The following is a 1,303-nucleotide window of genomic DNA, read 5'->3' on the forward strand; positions in this document are numbered from 1 at the left end:
GGATTCTGTGCTTGCGGAGTATGGAGCTTTTATTCACTTGCAGATTATTACGCTATAGATCAGGCTTAGAGAGGAGCGCTGAAGGCTAGCGGATAGTAGCAGTGCGGAGCCGAGTCACCAATAATCACACAGCCCAGACACAAATATTCTTGAAGAGGGCGGTTAGCAGACATTTCCACCAACTTACCAGCCTTTATTCTCACACCGGTGCCGGCTATTGGCATGGCAAATGGCCATTGGTGTGTATGTATGTACTTCTGCCTTTTTGAGGGGCTGTGTATCCAATCAATTAGTTTTTTGCAGATGACTGTTGGGCGTGGTGGTCAAGTAGGATGGAGGAATGGTCTGAGCGGACCGAGGGGACTGATGGCAAGAGGAGTTGGTTGGTTGGAATGCGGTGCTCTCTGGCGTTGGCTGGTGGTTTGATGATGGCTCTGGATCAATGAGGAGCGGTTTGAGTTTGAGTGATGGGCTAGGTTTGAGGCTTGGCTGTTGTTGGTGTTTGACAGGGTGTTGCGGATGGTGATTGATGAAGTAGTGAAGATGCTGGTGATGATGGTGCTGAGGTGGATGTTGTTGAGGCCAGAGCGAGTGTAGTTGGTCTTGAATCTTGTCCAGTTTGAGCTGCTGTGATTCGATTGAGTTCAGTTTCCGGGTGAGGTCTTGTTGCCGGATCCTGATCAAGCGGTCAAGTACGTTTTCAATCTTGGAGAGGGTCGAGAGACATTCTCTGGAGTTGATGGTCGATGCGAGTGCGTTTGTTGATGAGTCAATGAGCTGTGAGCTGATTGAGATGAGATGGTCAAGTAGGCTGTTGAGGGGAGCCTGCTGAGTGTGGCCCTGGGTTTCTGTGGTGTCAGGAGTGTGTCTGTTCATGTTGGAAGGTTTCCAGTTGGTTTGCTTACCATCATTCTGTCCAAACGAGTGAAGGGTGTCTGCTTTTTTTTTTTTGGTTTGTTTTGTGTTTTTGTGGTGGGCTCATCGGATATGGAAGAGGGAAGGCAGTGACCTAACTTAACAAAGTCCCTCCCTATGTGGGGTTAAAAATCCCCGGGGGCGCTCCCAGGGGAGCGGGAGCCTGCGCTGAGGCTTTTTTTGTATTTCTTTTTCATTATTTTTTGTGTCAAGCTGAGTTGTCCAGATACTCCAAGAAATTGGAGGAGGGGCAATAAAATTTTATATTCCATTCCTGCTGTAAGCATTCTGACACCTACTCTTTTTTAGACTTGATGGTCCTGATATAGTGATAAGCAATGTCAATAATACTTGTCATCCCAGGATTACATACAAGCATAATGGCGGA

At 47.5% G+C, this 1,303-nt stretch overlaps 1 protein-coding gene across 1 annotated transcript; it reads right to left on the reverse strand.

Moving 5' to 3' along the window:
- Positions 1-323: 323 nt before the first annotated feature.
- Positions 324-876, reverse strand: PtA15_13A418 (uncharacterized protein; the record flags this gene model as incomplete). Its single annotated transcript, XM_053162614.1, has 2 exons — positions 324-489; positions 584-876. 2 exons carry the CDS (start codon positions 874-876, stop codon positions 324-326), a joined length of 459 nt encoding a protein of 152 aa, XP_053026573.1.
- Positions 877-1,303: the final 427 nt, after the last annotated feature.

The sequence above is a fragment of the Puccinia triticina genome, chromosome 13A, assembly GCF_026914185.1.
Source record: "Puccinia triticina chromosome 13A, complete sequence".
Lineage (NCBI taxonomy): Eukaryota > Fungi > Basidiomycota > Pucciniomycetes > Pucciniales > Pucciniaceae > Puccinia > Puccinia triticina.